The sequence below is a fragment of the Dromiciops gliroides genome, chromosome 6, assembly GCF_019393635.1.
Source record: "Dromiciops gliroides isolate mDroGli1 chromosome 6, mDroGli1.pri, whole genome shotgun sequence".
NCBI lineage: Eukaryota > Metazoa > Chordata > Mammalia > Microbiotheria > Microbiotheriidae > Dromiciops > Dromiciops gliroides.
This window is the reverse complement of record NC_057866.1, coordinates 100798728-100818726: the sequence shown is the minus strand read 5'-3', so window position 1 is coordinate 100818726 and position 19999 is coordinate 100798728. Positions and strand designations below refer to the sequence as shown.

The 19999-nt window shown below is 50.3% G+C and overlaps 1 protein-coding gene across 2 annotated transcripts; it reads right to left on the bottom strand.

Annotated features, from left to right (window-relative positions):
* Positions 1-6: 6 nt before the first annotated feature.
* On the bottom strand, positions 7-19351 carry LOXL3 (lysyl oxidase like 3). 2 transcript variants are annotated; one of them, XM_043970181.1, is made up of 15 exons: positions 19249-19314; positions 18777-18842; positions 17364-17685; positions 14875-15038; positions 13012-13229; positions 2898-3120; positions 2503-2683; positions 2207-2361; positions 1849-2016; positions 1602-1764; positions 1202-1445; positions 954-1069; positions 648-784; positions 440-551; positions 7-323 (listed from the first exon to the last, which is right to left on the bottom strand). In XM_043970181.1, exons 3-15 carry the CDS (start codon positions 17680-17682, stop codon positions 250-252), a joined length of 2274 nt encoding a protein of 757 aa, XP_043826116.1. In that variant the 5' UTR covers positions 17683-17685; positions 18777-18842; positions 19249-19314; the 3' UTR covers positions 7-249. The 2 variants fall into 2 exon arrangements, with proteins under 2 accessions (XP_043826116.1, XP_043826117.1); XM_043970182.1 differs by lacking the exon at positions 18777-18842 and having other exon boundaries at positions 8-323; positions 19249-19351.
* Between the last annotated feature and the right edge of the window lie 648 nt (positions 19352-19999).

Sequence of the window (19999 nt, the reverse complement as noted above, 5' to 3'; positions counted from 1 at the left end):
TGTTGTAGCCAAGAGTGAGGGGAGTAGGATGGATTCCTCCCCCAAACCAAAAGACTGGAGGTATTGACTGTGTCCCCAGGACGTGAATGTGCATGGTCAGGAGCGGCTCTCTGCTCCAGTCCACTTGTGGAAGGGTGGGGAATGCTCCTTCCCAGTCCATGCGCCAAACTGTGTGGCTGCAGCCAAGGTCTGGCTCCAGCAGCACCCTGAGGGTGGGCCCACGAGGGTGAGGCTGTCAAGCCAGGGGCCTTACACAATCTGGTTGTTGGCCTGCCCCGGGTAGCGCTCGAATCTCCTGTTGGCCTCTTCACTGAACGCATCGCCTGGTGAGGGAACAGCAGTGAGGCTGGGTGAGGCTCAGACTGATGGGAAGACCGAGTTGAAGGGTAGTGGGTGGGAGGGGAACAGGAAGCTAGCATGCCCAGCCCAGCCCTCGTACCAATGTGACAGTTGTGCACCCAGATGCGATGTCCATCATACTTGCAGTTGCATTTCATGGCGTTGTTGGTAAAGTCACTCTCGGCCACTTCAAAGTTGGGGTTAATGACCACCTGATATGGACAAGGATTAGGGCGCAGGATACCTTTGCAGTAAAGGTATCCTGCGCCCTAGAGACCCCAGGGATCCTCTCACTTTGTCCCCCTCACCTGCAGGATGTAGTTTCCTGGTTTGACATCAGTGATGTCAATCCACTGGCAGTCAATGTCATGACGGTATAGGTCCCAGCAGCCCACGGTGATGCCCTGTTCCCCAAAGTTGGCACACTCATACCGCTTGGAGACATCTAGGGGGGGATGGGGAGTTAAGAGGATGGAGCAGCCTCAGGAGGTCTCAGTGGCCACAAGTCCCAGGCATAGCAGGGGGTCAGACCCAAGGTAAGGGAGTCCCTTAGACCTCAGGGGCAGGCTGGGATGCTGGTGGGTGGGGGGAGTCCCTTCTGGGCTTTGACTCACCCTCTTGACATTCAGTGTCCTCCAGACAGAAACTGGCTTTGTGACCCTCAGCCACCTTAGTGCCATTGGGTGTCAGGATGTCATAGTGAGTAAAGATGTCCATGCTGTGGTAGTGTCTGTGGGGGTGGATTTACAGGGGCCTACAGGCCTGCACCTGCTGCCCCTCTCCTGTAGAGTGCACAGACCCTCCTCTCTCCCCTCCTGACCCTCAGCCTCTCCCTCATTAGCTAAGACACCCCTGCCCTCACCCATGGCATTCGTGCCACACCCAGGAGTGCCTCCCAGCCTTGGGTCTGAAGTCAGCTCGGCCAAGGTTATGGATCTGGGAGGAGAAACGGAGTAATCGCCGGTGGCCATAAGGCCAGTTGGCTGACCGGGCAGAGCGAGCCAGACAGTTTTCCTCTGCTGCACAGTACAGCATGTGTAGTGGTCGGTCCTCAATGTAAGCAGTCTCTTGCACCAGTGCCGAGTGCAGTATCAAGTCTGATGCAGCTGGGAGGGAGGAAGGGTCACAGGTTACAGGGGCAGGTGACTTGTGAGTCTGGAGAGGAGGGGCATCCTCTCTCAGTCCTCACAGGGGCTGGTTTTTCATGGGAGATTTTCCCTTAGGGTCACAGGCCTCCCCTTCCTGGACCCACTGCCCCTCACTCTCAGAACAGATGACACCGGCAGTGAAGCGCGTGCCTGTCCTCTTGCAGGCGACATGGGGGCCATGGTGAGCACACTCTCCTAGGGACAGCTCGGCGCCTGTACAGCGCACTCCACTCAGTACCACATCGGTGACATTCCCGGAGTCCCAGTACCACGTCTCCTGGAAATGTTGACATGTGGACACATCAGAGCCCAGGAGACATGGGGGAAAACCCTCACTCTGTCCCTTTCCCTCCATCCCTACCTGCAGGCCATGGTTGGCATAGCCCAGGCCGAGTTGCCGACAGGCCACCATGGCTTCCAGTGTTCCCCAGTCATCTCCACAGATAAGGCCCCAACGAGGGGAGCCAGGCCCCCCTACCTGCACCTCCACCCGTCCCTCATAACGGCTGCGACCCCCACTGAGCCGGATCTGCAGGGAGCAAAGGGAAGGTTGAATGGGGGTGTCACGAGCTCTCCAGGGTGATAGAGATGAGGAGTTGGGAGGGATGGTTAGAGGTTGAGGGAATGGGGGGGTTGGGAGATAGGAAGGGAAGAAGGCAGTGAGGAGAGAACAGGACTGGAGCTAAACCATCCACCAGGCATTGGGGAACAGAGCTGACCGTGGTCTCAGCCCCCGTGTAGGGCAGATTGCAGCGGACAGCGGCATCCTGGGAGTGAGAACAGTCCTCAGCTGTGATGTTCTTGTAGGGGCAGCTCCAGAGGGAAGCTTCCCGGCCTGAGCAGCGCACCTCACTTAGGTGGATAGGGCCCATACCTGGGGTCGGGGGACACAGGTCAGGGGGCTAGAGGTAACATGTCCCCAGTTCCACAGTATCTGCCTGATGACTTCCCAGTGCCCATGGCACCCCTTCCCTCCACCCTATATGGGTACTGCTCTCTGCCCTTCTCGGCTCACCCTGTCCCATTCGGGCACCGCTCAGGGCTTCCCGGGCACTCCCAAAGCCCAATTCCCGGCACAGAACACTGGCTGACTGGAGGTCCCACTTGTGGTCACAGACTGTGCCCCACTCACCGCCCCTCAAGACCTCTACCCGGCCCTCACCCGGCCGTGCCCCGCCTTTCAGACGAAGCCGGGGCTGAAGAGAAACAGAGATGGGGGAGAGGATTGACAGGGTTAGGGAGGTAGGCACAAAGTTTGGGGGAGGGGGTGGAGGGTATTGTAGGGGACTGCTATATCTGTGGCTTGGAGGAAGGTATTGTCAGGGTCCCACTGATCCCTTGGGGTGGGGTGGGCTGGGTCGGTCAGGATGTGGGGGTGGGGGTCCCTCCCTCTGCTTGGGTCACACACACCTCTCCCCGAGGTTGTGTCGACGACTGCTTCTTTCTCTGGCCACTGGGTGTGGCATAAAGAGAACCTGGCACACAGCTCACCACGGCGGGTGCCCCACCTGGGCACCGGGCACTGTCATTGCCATGATAGAATTCCAGGGGGCAGAGGGATAGGTGAGCCTCAGTGCCCAGACATGCCACTCCGTGTAGGCCAAAGGAGTGACGTTGGCGCTGGGCCAGCAGCCTGGGGACAGGGGAAGGAGGAGGATGGGTCCCCAAACTCTAGCCTCCTCATCTATGACCCTCCTCCCCATCTCCCTGGTCCCATCCTCTCTCCCATCCTTTCCCACAATCTCCCACCCCTTTCTCAGAAAAAACTAGCATCTCAGCAGATGCAAGAGACAATGGAGGTTTCTCCAAAAAGGAGGTAAGGAGATGGAGGGAGGAAAGATAGCTCGTTGTGACCTTGACCTTACCTCCATCAGCCCCCCTGATGCTGGCACAGACTGAGCACAAAGAACCATGGACTAGGACCATGGGGCCCCATGTGTCTGGGGTGACCAGGAGGTAATGCATGCCTTGGCTTAAACAGGAGGCCCCATCAGCCCTCTAGTGGACATAAGTGCTCCTGCATGCATGCGATGAAGTAGAGAGTGACAGAGCATAGGGTTTGAGATTGAGAAAGACCTGGGTTTGCATCCTGCCCCTGACACTTCCTAGCCATGTGACCGGGAACAAGTTGCCTATAACCTCTCTAATTCTGTTTCCTTTTTTTTTTTTTTTTTTTTTGCTGGGCAGTGAGGGTTAAGGGACTTGCCCAAGGTCACACAGCTAGTAAGTGCCAAGTGTCTGAGGCCAGATGTGAACCCAGGTCCTCCCAAATCCAAGGCCAGTGTTCTATCCACTGCGCCATCTAGCTGCCCCTCTGTTTCCTTTTATTAAATGGGAACAGTACTTATTCATAGTGCTTCTCTCACAGAATCAGGTGAAATAATAATGAATATAAAATACACTTAAGCCATAAAGCACGATGTTAGCTGTTAGAGAATTGGCTATGGTACAAGGGAAAGAGGACAGGCCTTGGGAATCAGGAAAGACTCCGATTCAATTTCTGCCACTTTGTGGAGAGTTTCAGCAAGGGACTTCACCTCTGTAGGCTTATTTCCTCAACCATTAAAAAGGGTGATAATTACACCTATGATACTTACCTCATGGGGTAGTTGAGAGGATCAAATGAGATCGTAAAGCACTTTGCATACCTTAAGGCATTACATAAATGCCAGCGAATATTATATTTGTTTTTCTTAGGAAATGTTCTAGGTGAGAGGAGGATAAAGCGGCTGGTGAGGCCGGTCAGGGGTAGAATGGGACAATAGGCCGAGAAAACGAGTTGGGAAGGGGAGAGAGAGGACAGAGCATGTGGGAAGGATCAGGATGAGTCAATATTGGAGAGCTCGACCAGGCAGCGGACAGGTGTGGAGGGGTGGGGCGGGAGAGAGCTTGAGATGGTCTGAGGAGACGCAGGGTGATGGAAAATTAGGATGAGATGACATGCCTGTTGTGATAGGCAATGGAGTCTCAGGAGGGGTCACTGTGCATCTCGAATAAAAACACTCCGAGAAGAAGACCCCATAAAATGGCCAAGCAGGCAAATGGGATGGAGCTGGAATTGTTAGAGGGAGGCTAGGAACAGCCGTGAGACTTTGTTCATCCAAAGCCCATAAACACCAAAGGGTTGTTGTGTGAACAAGAGAAATTGTGTCTACACCATGAAGGAAGGAGCCAGGAGCACCAGGGACCTGGTGCTAAAGATCATGCTTGGGAAAACCAGGAAAAACCCTTCATCCTGTAGTTAACTGAATATTAGCTAGGATGGGGCTGGGACCACCAGAAAACTGCCTATCAAGATGGGTACCAGTATAAGTGATCGTGTGTGTGTGTGTGTGTGTGTGTGTGTGTGTGTGTGTGTGTGTGTGTGAGAGAGAGAGAGAGAGAGAGAGAGAGAGAGAGAGAGAGAGAGAGCAAGCACGTCTCACAAGAAGCCCAGTATAAAGTATGCCAAGACACCAAAGGGGAAATAGGCTTATGTCAGAGCAGAGATGCCCTTTGGAGGAGGCCCAGATTGGGGCTCATCAAGGGCAATTCAGACACCAAAAGGAACCCCCAAAAGTATAGCTTAAAGAGGCGATCTCAAGTTCTTCAAACCTTGAGAGTGAGATGCTGAGGAAAAGATGCCTGCAGGATCATTTTGTGATCCCTGGCCCAAGGTGTGGGGAGTGGGGAGATGGGAAAAGGAGAGTGATGAATTCTCTGCTTGGTCTGTCTTCACTGACCAAACAGAGAGATTCCCACACTCAAAGTGTCTTCTGAAGCTGCTGGGCTGGAGGCATCTGTTCTGGGGGGCCGATGGGGCAGGGTGCAGTGTGGGACAGAGGGATGAACTCTGGGCTGGCCTTCAGGAGACCTGCTAAGTCTCCATTCTGACACTGCCTCTAAGGTCTTAGCCAAATTGCTTCCCTGCTCTGGGGCTTTGGGGATTAACTATCTTTGTTCTACCAGCAGTGGTGAGAATCAGTGAGATGACACCAATAGTGCTTGCTGTGTAAAAGGGAGTGGTATTGTTATTCTTGGGCCTAAGCAGAAAAGCCTCATTCCCCCAGGGTTCTGAAGTAACTTGAAGAGCAGAGAGAGGACTGAGTCATGAGCTGGGAGGACTGTTCTTCTAAATGCCACTGTACTAGGAAGCTGTCCAGCTGCTGGGACCTCTTCCAATAGAAGGGTTTCAGAGGGCATCCTGAATTTTACCTCCATCCCAAGTAAGCTGAAGGAATATATGATGAAGGATGGGATCACTGGTCACTAAGGCAGATATCATAGGTGGGGGTGGGGGGAGGGGGGGACAGAATGAAGCAACACACAACTGGACTCATCAGATTTCCCAGTCCCTAAAACCCTCCCTCTTTCCCCTGACCCTGTGGTCTCTTGCTCCGACCAGGGAACTCTCAGTCCCCGTGCCTCCTTTTACCATCCCATTCTTTATTTACCTTTTTTTGGGCCCCTGGCCTGCACGGGGTTTGTGTTTGGCTTTAAGTTTGGTGACTGGCCTGGAAAAAGGAGACAGGCATGGAGGGAGGCAGAGGACAAGTGGAAGGGGGTCAGGAAGGGTCAGGGGTCATCAGACTCCTTGTCTTTTCTGTTCTGTTCCCCAGAAAGAGACAGAGGGCAGGGTGAGGGAAGGGGTGAGGAAGGAAAGGAAGCCTGGGGAGATGCAGTCAGGTGGCTGGGGCACACTGTCCATACTGACCCCTCCATGGCCACACTGAGCAGGGCTCCAGGGGCCCATGCTGCCCCACTGGAGACACCCGATCATTGCAGAGAAGATGAAGGAGCCAGGGAAACTATGGGATTTAGGCAGAGCCATGGGAAAGAAGTGAAGGGAAAAGGACAAAAAGGGGAATGCGGAGGGGAGCGAGTATGAATCGAGGCTGCTGGGGCTGGGGCTGAGGCCCTAAGGCCAGGGTTGTCGAGGGGGGGCAGAAGGGAGCGCTCCTTCTGCTTGTCCCCACATTTGACCCTGCTCGGCCCACACCCGATTCACTACCCTGGGATCTGGAAAGGACAGTGTCCTTCCAGTTCCAGGAGCCACAGGGAGGACCAGGAGGCCCCTGGATTCAGCCAGAGGTCAACTCCCTCCTGCCCTGTTACCTGCTACGAGACCCACGGCGTCGGGCAGAGGCCTTGGCTGCCCGTTTCCTCAACCGTCTGTGAGGACAAGAGAACACTGGAGTGAGGACTAGGCTAGAGGACCAATGGAGGTCAGGAACAAGAGAAATTACTCCCTGGGAGCTGAGAGGGACCTCTTATCTCCTGCCCTACCATCCTTGGTTACCAGAAGCTAAAAGATCATTTTTCCTTTCCAACCCACCCCAGCCAGTTAAGATGTCAGAGACAGACTCTTGTAGCTCAAGGTTGGATCTGAAGGCCCAGGATCAGTGGGAAAGGGACAAAGCAGATGAAAGTAAGCAGACGTTTGAAGACGCAGGACAGGATCCCTGCCCTGGGATGACTGGGACTGGGAAGCAAGAATCTTAAGTCAGCCAAAAGTAGAAGTATGGAGGTTAGGGGTGGTGGGGAGTGAACCACTCAGGCCACACCCAAGCTGGACATGGGGTGGGGCATCAAGCCCAGGAATTCAGAAGTTGGCCAAGGATGGAACCATGGAGCTATGAAGGCCAAACAAAGTCAGGCCCAAGCAGATCAGCAATCTTTTCATGGCCTGCAGACAGTCCCAAGGCTCATGGCCAAGAAGGGAAACCGAAAGCATAGAGCTAATGGCAGAGACAGAACACTTGAGGGCGAGGCCCTAAAGGTCTACCGGCCCCTTCCTAGCCCCAGCTTAGATCAGCTCCCTGTGAGGGAGGTCCAAGAGTTTGCTTCCTGTTTTACTGGCCTAAGCTCAGTATGTCCTAAACCAAACTTGATCTTACAGCTCCACCTGCCAATTTCCCTCTGGTTCCCTCACCTCAGCCCCCAATTAATTGCCACATCTGGTCAATTCTACCTCCATATTCTCTCTTTTTTTATGTGGGGCAATGAGGGTTAAGTGACTTGCCCAGGGTCACACAGCTAGTGTCAAGTGTCTGAGGCCGGATTTGAACTTAGGTCTTCCTGAAACCAGGGCTGGTGCTTTATCTACTGTGCCACCTAGCTGCCCCCCCTCCCCTTTTTTCTTTTTCATATTATCTTTTTTTTTTTTGACTGGGCAATGAGGGTTAAGTGACTTGCCCAGGGTCACACAGCTAGTGTCAAGTGTCTGAGACCAAATTTGAACTCAGATCCTCCTGAATCCAGGGCTGGTGCTTTATCCACTGTGCCACCTAGCTGCCCCCTTCATATTATCTCTTAAATCCTTCCCATCTCACCTAACTAGTCACTCTAACACCAGCTTCTCTTTCACACAGCACCAAAACCACCTAGATAATCACCAGATATGACCCATGTCACTCCCTTTTTAAAAAAACCTTCAGTGGTTCCCTATTTGCCAATAGAAACTCCTTGGGTTGGCATTGAAGGCCCTCTACAACCTGGTTCTGGCTGCATCTCATGTTACTCTCATGCCCTTTCTGTGCCAGCCAAACTGGACAAATCTCTGTTCCCTATGCCTGGCAAGCCATCCTCTGCTTTTGCACAGATGCTCACATCTATGCCTGGGATGCCCTCTTCACTTCTGCCACTTGGAATCTATCCCTAGCTTCCTTGGAGATGTAGTGTGGGTGCCACCTCTTATGGGAAACTTATCCAGATTCCTCCTGGCTGCTAGAACATTAGATGTCAATGCTCTTTCTTTCCCTCGTGAAATTACTTAGTATTTCATTATATACACTTTGTATCTACTTTCTTTGTATACATGTATCGAACCCAGCATAAAAGAAGCTCTGTGAAGGCAAGAACTGACTTTTTGGTTTTTTGGTGAGGCAATTGGGGTTAAGTGACTTGCCCAGGGTCACACAGCTAGTAAGTGTTAAGTGTCTGAGGCTGGATTTGAACTCAGGTCCTTCTGAATCCAGGGCCAGTGCTCTAGCCACTGTACCACCTAGCTGCCCCAAGAACTGACTTTTTACCTGCAAATCTCCAGCACCTAGCACTAAAGAATTTGTTGAATTCTCAAAAATTTAACTCAAAAATTCTAAATCCCATCTACACAGGACTATTGGCCCTCCCCAGCGCTTGACCACTTTTCTTCTGTCTCTGTAATGATGTTGCCCCCACCTCCCACCCCTACCATGCACAGAATGAACTCAGCACACAAATCTCTGCCTATATCCATTCCTTCTCCTAAAGTGGGTCAGGGGCCACCCCCTCCTCTATGAAGTTTTCCAGGATTTCCCAGCTGAAAGTGATCCCTTTAGTGACTCTGGTTTCTCTTATTCACTTGGTATGTTATGACTTATAAACCCTCTGTATTAGACTATAAGCTCCTTGAAGGCAGGGACTGTATTTTTTGGGGGGGGCAGGGCAGTGAGGGTTAAGTGATTTGCCCAAGGTCACACAGCTTGTAAGTGTCAAGTGTCTGAGGCCAGATTTGAACTCAGGTCCTCCTGAATCCAGAGCTGGTGCTTTATCCTCTGCCCCACCTAGCTGCCCCCAAGACTGTATTTTTATTATTTTTTTTTTAGTGAGGTAATTGGGGTTAAGTGACTTGCCCAGGGTCACACAGCTAGTAAGTGTTAAGTGTCTGAGACCGGATTTGAACTCAGATACTCCTGACTCCAGGGCCAGTGCTCTATCCACTGTGCCACCTAGCTGCCCCCAAGACTGTATTATTTTTAATCTTGGCCCTGTCCATAGTAAGTATTTAAGTTGAATTGAATTTGCTTTTCTCCACCTTGAAGGGGTTCCTGGTGGCTGGGATTTCAGCACTAAGCTTTAGTTAGCTCCATTCATTAACCACTAAGCTTCAGTTGCCCCAATTCATTAACCATCCTCATGGACTTGGGTGAAGATTCCTTTGTGGCTGTTCCTCCCCAGACCTTCTGCTCTGCAGGAAAGAGCCGTGGCCACAGCTGCATCAGGGTTTGGGGGACCATTGGTGGTGATCCCTAGCTCCTTTCCCACACCCATCCCAAAGAACTGGGACCCCTTGCTCCCTGTCCTATAAGCATGCTTTGGAATGTTTCTCCTTGAATACGTTACATAAACTTGCTTAGAATGCACACATTCTGAGGTGCTGGAGAGTTTCCTGCCTCATTCTTCCTTGGAGAATTGCTGCGGCCTCAAACGTGGTCTAGTTAGAAAGAGCACTGGGCTTGGTGGTGAGGTGCCTCGGTTTGAATACTGGGTCTGTCACTACCTGTGTGACCTAAAGTAAGACCCATTTCACTCTCCAGGCCTCAGTTTCCTCAATGAGAGGGCCAGATTATCAGATTGGGGGGGGGGGAGGGCAATGAGGGTTAAGTGACTAGCCCAGGGTCACAGAGCTAGTAAGTGTCAAGTGTCTGAGGCCAGATTTGAATTTAGGTCCTCCTGAGTCCAGGGCCGGTGCTTTAGCCACTGTGCCACCTAGCTGCCTCTTTATCAGATGTTTCTAAGGTTCTTTCCAGCTATAGGTCTGTGATTACTTGGAAAATCTCAGAGTTGGAAGCAGCTTCAGAAGTCATTCAACTCACACTCCATCAGGAATTCCTTCTACAGTATCCCTAAGTGTGAGGATCAGCCCCTCCTCACTCCTCCTCCTCCCCCAAGGCCCATTTCAGACCCTTTTGAGCTTTTCTTTTCTCTTAAGCTCACATCTGCCTTTTTTTTTTTTTTTTGCAGGGCAGTTGGGGTTAAGTGACTTGCCCAGGGTCACACAGCTAGTAGGTGTCAAGTGTCTGAGGCTGGATTTGAACTCAGGTCCTCCTGACTCCAGGGCTAGTGCTCTGTCCACTGCGCCACCTAGCTGCCCCTCACATCTGCCTTTTTGGGTGCCCATGATTATAGATATCAAATAAGACAAGTCCAGCTTTGACTGCAGTGAACACTTTCTTTCCCAGATAAATATTTCTTTATCACTCTTCATTCCCAGTTTTTATGGAAATATATCTCCCTGAGTTCAAATCTAGCCTCAGACACTTCCTAGCTATGTGACCCTAGGCAAGTCACTAACCCTGTTTGCCTCAGTTTCCTCATCTGTAAAATGAGATGGAGAAGGAAATGGCAAACCACTCCAGTGTCTTTGCCAAGAAAACCCCAAAAAGGGGTCACGAAGGGTCAGATAGGACTGAAATGACAACAACAGCAAAATAATGAACTAGATACAGTGGAAACAACCTGTATCTAACCAGGAGTTTCTCCCAGGGTTCTCTGTCCTGGGTCCTCTTCTCCCTCTATACTATTTTACTCTGTCACCTCTTCAACTCGAATGGCTTCAATTACTATCTCTCTGCAGATGCTTCTCAGACCTCTTCATGCAGCCCCAGCCTCTCTCCCAATCTCCAGTCAGGCTTCTCCAGCTGTCTATTAAAATTCTTGAATTGGATATCCCAGAGGCATCTTGAACTCAACACATCCCAACCCGAACTCATTATCTGTCCTCCACATGCTCCCTTCTTACTAATTTCTCCATTTCTCTCACCATCTTCCCAGTCACCTAGTCTCTGAGTCTAGATGTCATCCTTGACTCCTCTTTCTCGTTGCCAAGTTGCCTGCCTACCCTTGGAACATCTCTCATGCACTCCCTTCTTCCCTCTGACACCCACTGCCATCACTCTGGTACAGGTCCTCAAAACTGGTTGGTTCCCCTGCCTCATCTATCCCTATCACAGTTCACCCTCTATTCAGCTATCAAACTGATCTTCCTAAATAACACGTCTGAGCATGTCACCGTGACAATGCCCCCCCTTCCCCATAAATTTGGATGGCTCCCAATTACTTTTTTTTTTTTGCGAGGGGCAACTGGGGTGGGGGTGGGGCAAGCGACTTGCCTAGGGTCATACAGCTAGTGTCAAGTGTCTGAGGCCAAATTTGAACTCAGGTCTTCCTGAATCCAGGACCGGTGCTTTATCCACTGTGCCACCTAGCTGCCCCTCTCCCAATTACTTCTAGGATCAAATATAAAATTCTTTGTTTGGCTTTCAGTGTCCTCCATAACCTGGCCCTTTCCAAACTTTCTAATCTTTTTACACCTTATTCTCCTGTCCTACTCTGCAAGCCAATCATGTTGGCTTCCTTCCTGTTCCTCAAGCACACCTCTGACTCCTGACTCCAGGCATTTTCACTGGCTATTTCCAAAACCTCCTCACCTCCTCCTCCATGCTTCTTTCTAGTCTCAACTAAAGTCCCACCCTCTGCAAGATGTCTTTTCGGGCGGTCCTGAAGCTTAGCGCCTTGTCTCGGAGTTTACCATCAATTCATCCAGTCTTTTTTTTTTTTTTAATTCATCCAGTCTTTATCTCGATTACACACAGTTGGCGAGTCCTCTGTTTTTATCTTTCTTTGTATCTTCAGTGCTTAAGGGCAGTGAATGGCACTTAGCAGGCACTTAATAAGTGCTTGTTGACTGGACTTGGTTCTGGCGGCTGAGGAAATGGGTTCAAATCCTGGCTTTGTCACTTACTACCAGAGTGACTTTGGGCAACTCATTTCCTCTCTTTGGGTTTCCGTTTCTTCATTTGCAAAATAAAGAAGTTGGATTGGATGACTCAAAAGATTTCTTCTAGTTCTAAATCTATGAAATGGCATTCAACAGGCACTGTGCCAAGCACTGGGGAGAACTGATAAATAATCCCTGCCCATCAAGGAGAGTAACCACAGTGAACAAATGCCACTTCTTCCGGGAAGTCTTTCCTGATCTCTCCCCCTTCAGCTCTTCTTGGAGAGCACCAGAAAAGAGCCTCGGAGTAAGAGTCAGAAGAATCTGCTTAGAGCTTGATGATGTCACCAAAATGAAGGCGTGAAAAGACTCAGACCAACCCCAGGAGGGAGCTCCGCCCCATTACAGCAAAACCCCACCCACTCATGCAGGCCCCGCCCCGCGACAGGATTCTCTTTCCAGATCGCAGCCAGGCCTCCCCCCACCCCTCCCTCCCCAATCCCAGACCACCAAGTCAGGTCCCATCCCCCACCAGGGTCCTTCCAGCATCTTTCTCCCCTCAGATCCCAATCCGGTCTTATAGCTCAGACCCCTTCCACCCGGACTCTATCACAGTCAAGTCCCCACAATCTTCACTCAACTTTAGTCTTCAGACTTATCATGCCTCAAACCCTTCAAATTCAGAGAGCTCTTGGCACCTGGCAGTACAGACCCACCTCATCATACGCTCTCCTCACCGTCTCGCCCCGCCCCTCCCAACCTTGGGCTTCTGCCCCACCCTCCTTATGTCCCAAAACACGGAATTCCTCATTCCTCGAACCCCAGACCCTCTCACACCCCAGACTTTGAACGCTTTGACTTGCTTTGACCATCACACCTATCAAAACCCAAACAAACTCCTACCCTTGACTTCTTCAGACCCTTAGATTCCAGACCTGGACATAGCTCAGACCTCAGACATTTTCATACTTCTTACACCTCAGACCTCTCCTTACCTCACATCTCTCTCAGTCCTCACACATGGGGTCCCCCTTCCCCCATCCCCTGATCCATCCTCGCTCTTACCTGTAGAAGGCAGCATTAACTCTCCGCTCGCTGGGGAAGCCCAGCATACCGCAGATCACACGGCTGTTATGGGCGGTCCATCCTTGGTCACACACCTGGGCCCACCCCCCAGGGAGCCGGACTTCAACCAGACCCTCGGTGACTGGCAGGGGCCTTCGGCCCCCGCCCACAGCTGCCTTCAGACGAACCTCTTCCACCTGCAAATGCTGCTCCTCCACCTGGAGATGGAATGGGACAGATTTGGGGTAAACCCTTCTTCATCACACAAACATACCTTGGGGACTCAAAGAATCACAGAATCAGGAGGCCCCTGAGAAACTGCTCCTTCCCATTCTCTTGTTTACCTGAGGATCGTAGGCTCGAGAATGGGAAGGTACCTTAGAGATCATCTTCCAACTTTCTCTATTTTACAGATGAGAAAACTAAGGTCTAGAGTTAGGTTGGAATTTATTTAAATTGTATAACTCTTCAGCCCCATATCTCCCCCTGGAGGAACCGAAAACAAAAATCCTTTCTCTCTCTCTCCCTCTCTGCGGGGTAATGAGGGTTAAGTGACTTGCCCAGGGTCACACAGCTAGTAAGTGTCAAGTGTCTGGGGACAAATTTGAACTCAGGTCCTACTGAATCCAGGGCTGGTGCATTATCCACTGCGCCACCTAGCTGCCCCCACAAAAATCCTTTCTTACATAATAATAATAATAATTAAATTTTCTGCAGAAAAATCTAACCCTCTCCTGAAAAAAAAATAGAAAGAAACAAGTCTAAGCAAAAAAAAAAAATTCCTCATAGCAACCTTGTGAGAGTAATATAAAGAGTATTAAGCCTATTTTATAGATGAAGTGACTGTAGCCCAGAGAAAGAGCAGTGGAGCTGGAGCTGGAAGAGATCTTGGACAGGGTTGGGGGACCTGAGGCCCAGAGACATTAAATGACTTGTTATATACAAAGGAACCAGCAGAGCCCAGAAATGAAACTGGTCTTCTGACTCCCCAAAGCTGTGATTTTTCCACTAAATCAGGTTGCTTTCCCTATGATATTATATGATATTAACTGCCCCAGCTAGGTAGCATCATAGATAGAGTGCCAAACCTGAAGTCAGTTTAAACCCAGCCTCAGACACTTACTAGCTGTGTGAGCCCTCCAAAGTCACTGAACCCTGTCTGCCTCAGTTTTCTCATCTGTTAAATATGCTGGGGAATAAATGTTAAACCACTCAAGTATTGCCAAGAAAATCCCAAATGGGGTCATGAAGAGATGGACATGACTGAAAATGACTGAACTGCCACATGACCCCTGTATCAGCCCCCAAATCCCAGTGTGCCTACCTGTGTATATATGTAATAATAATAGCTAGCATTTACTTAGCACCTTAAAGTTTGCAAAGTGTTTTACTTTTAAAATATCATCTCATGGGGCAGTTAGATGGCACAGTGGATAGAGTACCTGAGTTCAAATCCGGCCTCAGACACTTAACACTTACTAGCTGTGTGACCTTGGGCAAGTCACTTAACCCCTATTGCCTCACTAAAAAAAAAAATAAATAAAAACAACAAAAAATATCATCTCACGTTGGATCTTTGTAAAAATTAAGTAAAATTGAATTTTTAAAAACCCAAATAAGTGTTATCTCATGTTATCCTCACAAAAACTTTGGAAGGTAGGTACTGTTATAATCACCACTTTACAAAGAAGGAAATGAGGCAAGACAGAAGTTTAGTGACTTGCCTAGGGTCACACAGCTCATAAATGTCAGAGACAGGGTTTGAATTTAGATCTCCCTGACTCAAGGTCTAGGCCTCTCCAAACAGCACCCCATAGCAGTCACATGGATAGGAACTATGTCTTTTCCCATATACCCACCAACCTCTATGATGTTGGAATCAGAGAAACCAGGAAGTCGCTGGTCCTTGCATATGACCCCAGCATCTTCATCGTGGGTACAGTCGCTGTTGCCCCAGCCTCGGGAGCTACACTCTGTCACGCTTCGCTCTGTCCCTCTGCAGTTCAGGTTGTCCAGCCAGATTCGGCCTTGTGGAGTGGGACAGAAGGGACTGAGAGGGAGCACAGATGTAGTGATGGAGTTGGGGATGGGGATGGTGGTGGGCCATGACAGAGTTGGGCTACTTGGAGGCCTTCTATCTCCCTCCCCTCACCCCATTTTACAGACAAGGAAAGAGTTGATCAGGAGTGGTAAGACAAGAGGGCCTTGGAAGTCCGAGAGCTGCATCCTGGGCCACCACTGATTTCTTGAATTAATGAACTGAATGTTTCCCTAGTAGTTCACCTGGCCCAAGCAGATATGGGTGAGGAAAGCAGAAGGAATATGGGAGGGATTCAGAACCTAGGCATGGGGAGTGCAGAAGGGCCTTGGAGGAGCCATTGGATGGTGAGACTGGGGAGGGAGCAGCAATCACACCGAATCATTGGTGGGAGATTGGAAACTACTGAATCCAACTATTTTGTTTTTCCAGGGGAAAACTGAGCCCTAGAGAGAGGAAGTGACTTTACCAAAGACACCCATAATTTAGAGGAAAAACCAGAATGAGAACTCCCATCTGATCTGGTCCCAAGTTCTTTTCCTACCAGGAAGATGACAAGGATGACCCCCTCAAGTCTGATTCCCCCTCCCAATCAGTACCCCTCATGTAATGTCCGGGCCTACCCTGACATGCTCTTTTGTCAGGCTAGAATTACAAATGAATAGGATCCCAGAGCTGGGAGGGACCTTAGAAATCCATTGTCCAAACTCCCTCTCAGCATAGGAATCCGAAAGGATCGCCTCCCTGATTCTGGGATCAGTGAAATTCTTCTTCAGGACTTTTGAATGTGTGGGAACTCACTACTTCCTGAAGAAGGCCATTCTTTTTATTTATTCATCTATCTATCTATTTATTTATTTATTTGAGCAGTTCAGGTTGTCAGGTAGATACTATTTAATTTGAGCTTCACTCTTTCTCCCTGTAACTTCCACCCATTGTACTGAGTTCCGCCCATTGGGGGGGGTAAAAGGAGAACCAGTCTAATCCACTCTGCAAATTATAAACACTCATAGACATGTACAGGACCTTAAGGGCAATCAGAGGTTAAAGTGAGTTGAACACGGGTCATACATGTAGGAAGTATTGGAGGAGGCAAGATTCAGACCTGGGTCTTCCAGGCTCCAAATCCGATTCTGCCTCTCAGATAGGGCAGAAAGGTCAAGGAGGAAGAGAACTGAGCAAAGCCCTTTGGATCTGGCAATTAAAAGGTCACTGGTGGTGACCTTGGAGAGACTCACTAAGTAGCGTTAGGGAGAGAAGCCAGATTTCAAGTGTGCTGAGCAAGGGGAGGCTGAGTTCAAGTGATTCTTCCTAGAAGTATGACCATTAAGGGAAGGAGAGAGATGTAGGGCCATGCTTTGAGGGGATGGCATGGTCAAAGAGAAGTTGTTTGTTTTTTAAAGTCAGAGGAGACCTGAGTATTGGGAAAGGAGAAATATCCTGTTGGTGGGATAGGGGAGAGCTGAAGGTGTTCATGTCCAGTGGCCTTTGAAATTGGAGCTCATTCAAAGAATTTTCCAACAATCAGAACTGTTTAGTAACAAAGTGGGCTGCCTTGTGCCACAGTGAGTTTCCTGTCCATAGGAGTGTTCAAGAAGAGGCTGCAAGACCATTTGTTAGGAATTCTCGAATATTTCCATGTCCTGATAAGTAAGCCTTCTCTTTCCCTAGGATCATGAATCTAGAATTGAAAGAAACTCCCCAGGGCCATCTACTCCAACCTCATTCCACAGATAAAGAAATGGAGGTCTAAGGAGGCGGCGATTTGCCCAATAAGTATCATAGGTGGGATCTGAACCATGTCCTCCAACTCCAAGAACAGCGCTCTTTAGCTTGGGTACCATGTTGCTTCAGTTCCCCATTAGTCTTCCTCATATATGTTTGTTTTTCCTCATTCTGGGCATTCAGCCTCTACTGATGCTGCTTTGAATCACTTTCCTTTTTTTTTTTTGCTTGACATATAGAGCTTGCATGCAGTTCACTAAATCTTCCAGACTCTTAACTTAGGAATAGTTTAACTGCTCATAGCCCCTGGGGAAGTGCAGTTGATTTTCTGAACCCAAGCCCAACTTTACATTTATATTTATTACATTTCATCCTATTAGATCTAGCCTGATGACATATTTCTTTTTAGATTTAGATTTTGTCAATATATTTATTATTTGCTCAACCTCTCCTTCCTCCCCTGCCTCTAACAGCTCTGCTTTTGTATCATCTGCAGACTACATCTTTTTTTTCATGTATTCCTGAACCTCCAGCTAAGGACCTGGTGCTGTTTCCCTGTTCCATGGCCTTCCTTGGTGTTTGTTCTCACCTGTGCCTGGGCCGTACTTGGCACTGTGGGCCCATCCCGTGGCTTCAGTAAAGCCCAGCTCCCGGCAGAGTACATGAGCTGCTTGTAGCGTGAAGTCATCATCACATATGGTACCCCACTCGCCAGCCCGCTGTATTTCTACACGTCCCTCGTAGTGCTTCCGAGGGAAACCAGCTAGGCGGAACCGAAGCTTGCTACTGGTGCTTGCTGCAGGGCTTGGGGAGGGAGAGGGGGCTCCCAGGCACTGGGTACATAGCATGCACAGAAGCAGCCCCCAAAGGCCCCAGTGCTGGCCTCCGGAAAGCTGCATATCAGACATGGTCTAAGAGAAACACAAACCCCGACTTTAGTGATAGCGAGATGGTGACAGAGAGAGTAACAATAAGGTAGAGATGGAGACCTGGACTAAGAGAATGAGAGATATAAACAGTTTTGATGATACATGGAGACATAAAGAGACACCAAGTAAGGCACAGAGAGAGGGAGGGAAGGAGATATACTATGAATTCAACAGATGAATGATAGACTAGATTAACTAGGAGATACAGTGTGAAAGTGATGGAAGAAGTCAATGAGACAAGTTTCTGTGGAATCTTGATTGAGGAGGAGGAGACTCAAATAGCAGTCAGTCCTTTATCCTCAGAGCTGGGAAGATACACCACCCCATCATCACAGCGTGTGCAGGACAAACACGCTCCCACCCAATTCATGCTCTTGCACACACACAGACACCTCCCAGACAGGCACACAGAATAATTTGAGCTGCATGGATCACACACAACCACCCATGACAGAAATCATGAGGAGCCCTCCATGTTGATAGCAACACAGGAAACAATGTCACGGATGGTGCCACTTTGACAGAGTCACACTGTGGCACTCCAGTCCCTTGGCTACCTGTCCCAGGGGAGCATGGGGACCCAGAGGGACCGGGGTTGAGGATGGGGCGGGGCAGTGGGAGCCACTGGGAGGAAGGGAGGGAAGGAAAGGAGGGAGAGCTAAGGTCCAAGCGGTTACTGAGGCAACAGAGACTAGGCCAGGGAGACAGGCCCAATCCCTGGGGGGATGGGATAGAAGCAGCTGACTCTGGGATTCTGGCATATCCATCCCTCGCAGAGTCTTTGGTGGGAGCAAACTGGACCCTGCCCTATCCCCACCCTCGGCCACTGCTCGAGCCTCCGCCCCCCACCCCCCATCTCAGTTCTAACCTTCTCTCCCTCCTCTCCCTTTCTTCCACTCACTCCTTTATGGAAACTTTGACTCTTCTGGGCCAGCCTCCCAGCGGAGACTCTTGTCCTCTTTTCCCCTTTCCACCCTGCTGGCCTCCTACCCTGCACGACCCTCAGACGCGGTGCTTATCCCCTCCCCTGGCTGCCACATTCTCTGCCCCCTGCTAGGCCCGTTCCCTTTCACCTTTCCGTTGTTTCCCCCACTTCCCCTGAACTGGCCATCAAATGCCTTCCTTGGTGTGACTGGGGACTGGCCAATGACAGAAAGTATAAAACATCTTCAAATGTCGGTTATCTTCATCCCGATAAACCCCCTATATCCTGTGTCCTCCAGCCTAGGTTCACCCCCTTTCCTGTTTCTAACACCCTCCTGTTTGTTTCTTCATCCTTATTACCTGGATCCCCCATTTCCCACACCTTCCTATAGCCCTTATCACTGTTACCCACACACATAGCTTCCCTACACCTAACTTTCTTCACTCCTATTTTCCTCTCATCTTTCCTTCTAAATCCCATGCCGCGCCCCTCCTCCCCCCTCCTCCAGTGCTCCCACTCCTTTCCCAGTGATCATCATCTATTATCCCACCCTTCCAGCCCTCCTCATTTCTCGTTTCTCTGTTTGTCTGTTTTGTTCCCCTCTCCCCAAGCGCCCCTACCTCTCGGCTGGAATTTGCCTCCGAAGGAATGGGATGGGGGACGCCAGTCCTGTCCTCAGAGCTTAATCCAGGGACTTCCAAGAAAGTGCCGGGCCCTGGGAGACTGGACGCCCCTCCCTCAATCCCTCCCACCGTTCCACTCAGTCTGTCCCTCCCCCTCCCTGGCCAGCCAGGCCCCAGCCTCGCCTCCTCCCCTCCGCCCCTAGCCGCTCCTCTCAATGAGGCTTTCTTCCCTGGCTGGCTGAGGCTGGAGGACACTTGGGGGCCCGTGTTGGGCGAAGCCCCTGACTTTGGACTTGGGAAAGTCTTCTCTTCACTTCTCGAACTTCATCCCTTTGCTCATCCCCCAAGGTGCCGACCTTCTTCCAACAATCACCCCCCTGAGGTCTCAGTAACAGACACTGAACACTGTGTGTGTGTGTGTGTGTGTGTGTTCAGGTCAACAGGCATTTATAAGCACTGAACGGTTTTCTGCGCGTACGTGGGTGTGTTCAGATCAATAAATATTTATAAGCACCTACTATATGCCCCCGGGCACCTGCGGTTAGTCTGACACTGCGGATGTTGCTATACGCCTGGGTCTGACTTGTGGATAATGGAGCGGAAGCTCTTAGAGGGCAGGGGATATTTCATTGTTGTCTTGGGCCTGGAACATTTAGATGCTGATCTGGACCGGGAACTTGCCCGGAGGTGGCATTTATCTAAGTGCAGGGAGCCTGCCAGGGAACCTTCGGGACACCTGTGATGCAGT

What these genes read in the sequence shown, in the direction of transcription:
- LOXL3 (XM_043970182.1), bottom strand. Translation starts at nt 17,682, where the DNA reads ATGTCTGATATGCAGCTTTCCGGAGGCCAGCACTGGGGCCTTTGGGGG. An exon ending in CTGATTCCAACATCATAGAG is followed by an intron (nt 13,230 to 14,874) that starts GTTGGTGGGTAT and finishes TTCCATCTCCAG; the next exon opens with GTGGAGGAGCAGCATTTGCA. An exon ending in CGACACAACCTCGGGGAGAG is followed by an intron (nt 2,684 to 2,897) that starts GTGTGTGTGACC and finishes GTTTCTCTTCAG; the next exon opens with CCCCGGCTTCGTCTGAAAGG.